We start from the raw sequence: 2,098 nt of genomic DNA on the forward strand, positions 1-2,098 counted from the left end.
GCCTGGTGGCCACCCTGCACGAAGGGGACGATTTCGGGCAGCTGGCGCTGGTCAACGACGCCCCGCGCGCGGCCACCATCCTCCTGCGCGAGGACAATTGTCACTTCCTGCGCGTGGACAAGCACGACTTCAACCGCATCCTCAAGGTGGGCCGGGGGTGGCGCTCGGTCCTGGGGGGGGATTTTGGGGGGATTTCCCCAAAAATTGGGCAATTCCGACACCGGGAGCCTCCGGCAGGACGTGGAGGCCAACACGGTGCGGCTGAAGGAGCACGGGAAGGTGGTGCTGGTGCTGCAGAAGGACCTGCAGGGGGGCAGCGGCCAGGCGGCCTCGGCGCGGAGCAGCAGGTGACAGCCCTGTCCCCTTCGGGCAGGTGGCACATCTGTCCCTGTCCCCCTGGCTATCGGTGACACCCCTGTCTCTGTCCCCCTAGAGCAGGTGACAGCCCTGTCCCTGTCCTCGGGCAGGTGACACATCTGTCCCTGTCCCCCTAGAGCAGGTGACAGCCCTGTCCCTGTCCCCCTCGGGGCGGGTGACACCCTGTCTCTGTCCCCCTGGCTACAGGTGACAGCCCTGTCCCCTTCGGGGCAGGTGGCACCCTGTCTCTGTCCCCCTAGAGCAGGTGACAGCCCTGTCCCCATCGGGCAAGTGGCACATCTGTCCCTATCCCCCTGGCTACATGTGACACCCCTGTCCCTGTCCCCGTTGGAGCAGGTGACACGGTGTCCCTGTCCCCCTGCTGCAAGTGACAGCCCTGTCCCTGTCCCCCTGGCTACAAGTGACACATCTGTCCCTGCCCCCTGCTGCAGGTGACACCCTGCAGGTGACACCCTGTCCCTCTCCCCATCCCGCCACTCCTCCCCCCTCTCCAGCCTCCCTCGGGGCAGTTTTTGGGAGGGGACAAGGAGCAGGGACACGGGCACACCGGGGACAGCCGCTGCCCACTGTGGTGGCCCTGCCGCGGTGCCACCTCGGCCCCTCCTGTCCCCGCCAGGTACCTGGTGATGGCCGGGACGCCCGAGAAGATCCTGGAGCACCTGCTGGAGTTCATGAGGCTCGATGCCACCCTCTACGACCCCGTGGGTGGGTGGCGATGTCCCCAGGGCGGTCCCCGCGCCACCCGGACAAGGGGCTGGGGACACCCAGGGTAGCGGGCGCGGGGCGGGGCTCCTCATTCGGGGTGTCCAACCCCAAATCCTGCCCCTCCCACCCCAAAATCGCCGAAAATCTGCGGGCGGGGCGCTCTCCGTCTCTGCCTTTGGAGCGGAGCAGCCGGGGCGAGCCGGGAGCCAGGAGATGTCCCCAGCGGGTCGCAAATCCCGGGGATTTGTGTCACCGCCGCCGCCTCGGACACGGCTCCTGCCGCTCCCCGCCATTCCCGTCCCATCCCAAACCTTCCCGCGGGGTTTGGGGACAAAACCCGCCCCGGCCACCAGCGGGGACACCCCAGGCCAGCCCCGCCACCACGGGGGRTGCTGTCACCGTGTCCCCCCCGCGCTGGGGACAGCAGTGACGGTGTCCCGGTCCTTGCAGACACGCTGCTGGGCGATTTCCTGCTCACCTACACCGTGTTCATGCCGACCTCGCAGCTCTGCCGGGCCCTGCTGCACCAGTATCCTTCCACAGCCGCAACTGGGGGGACTGGGATCCTTTTGTCGCGCTGGGGACACGCTCAGCCCCGTCCCTGTCACCTCRGGGGGAGCCCCAAATCCTTTTTGGAGCTTTTCGGGTGCATCTCCCACCCCTGGGATCCCATCCCAGCCCCTCCGCGCGTTTCGCTGGTGTCCTTAACTGGTCCCAGTTTCCGCGCGGAGCCGCTGGAGGGCTCGGAGCAGGACAAGGCCGCYTATTCCCTGCGCAAACGGCGGAAAATCCTGCGGCTCGTCAGCCAGTGGGTGCTGCTCTACGGGCGGCTGCTGCAGGGCGACCGCAGCACCACGGGGCTGCTGCAGGTGAGGGCAGGGTGACAKYGGGGACACCGCGGGGACACGGCGGGGACAGCCCCGCGCTCACCCCTCGGCCCCCTGTCCCCGCAGAACCTGGCGGACCTGGCGAGCCGCGACCCCCGGTTGGGCGGGGAGCAGGGCCAGGAGCGGCG

The 2,098-nt window shown here is 68.6% G+C and overlaps 1 protein-coding gene across 1 annotated transcript; it reads left to right on the forward strand.

Annotated features, from left to right (window-relative positions):
- Positions 1–6: 6 nt before the first annotated feature.
- On the forward strand, positions 7–2,092 carry LOC130588454 (rap guanine nucleotide exchange factor 3-like; the record flags this gene model as incomplete). The annotated part of the gene is made up of 6 exons (XM_057389375.1): positions 7–146; positions 238–347; positions 995–1,083; positions 1,534–1,612; positions 1,802–1,952; positions 2,037–2,092. Coding segments are annotated over exons 3-6 (365 nt in total), but the record flags the coding sequence as incomplete, so codon positions are not given.
- Positions 2,093–2,098: the final 6 nt, after the last annotated feature.

Source organism: Malurus melanocephalus, unplaced genomic scaffold (assembly GCF_030028575.1).
Source record: "Malurus melanocephalus ecotype Western Australia unplaced genomic scaffold, MMel_1.1 scaffold_5216, whole genome shotgun sequence".
Classification (NCBI taxonomy): domain Eukaryota; kingdom Metazoa; phylum Chordata; class Aves; order Passeriformes; family Maluridae; genus Malurus; species Malurus melanocephalus.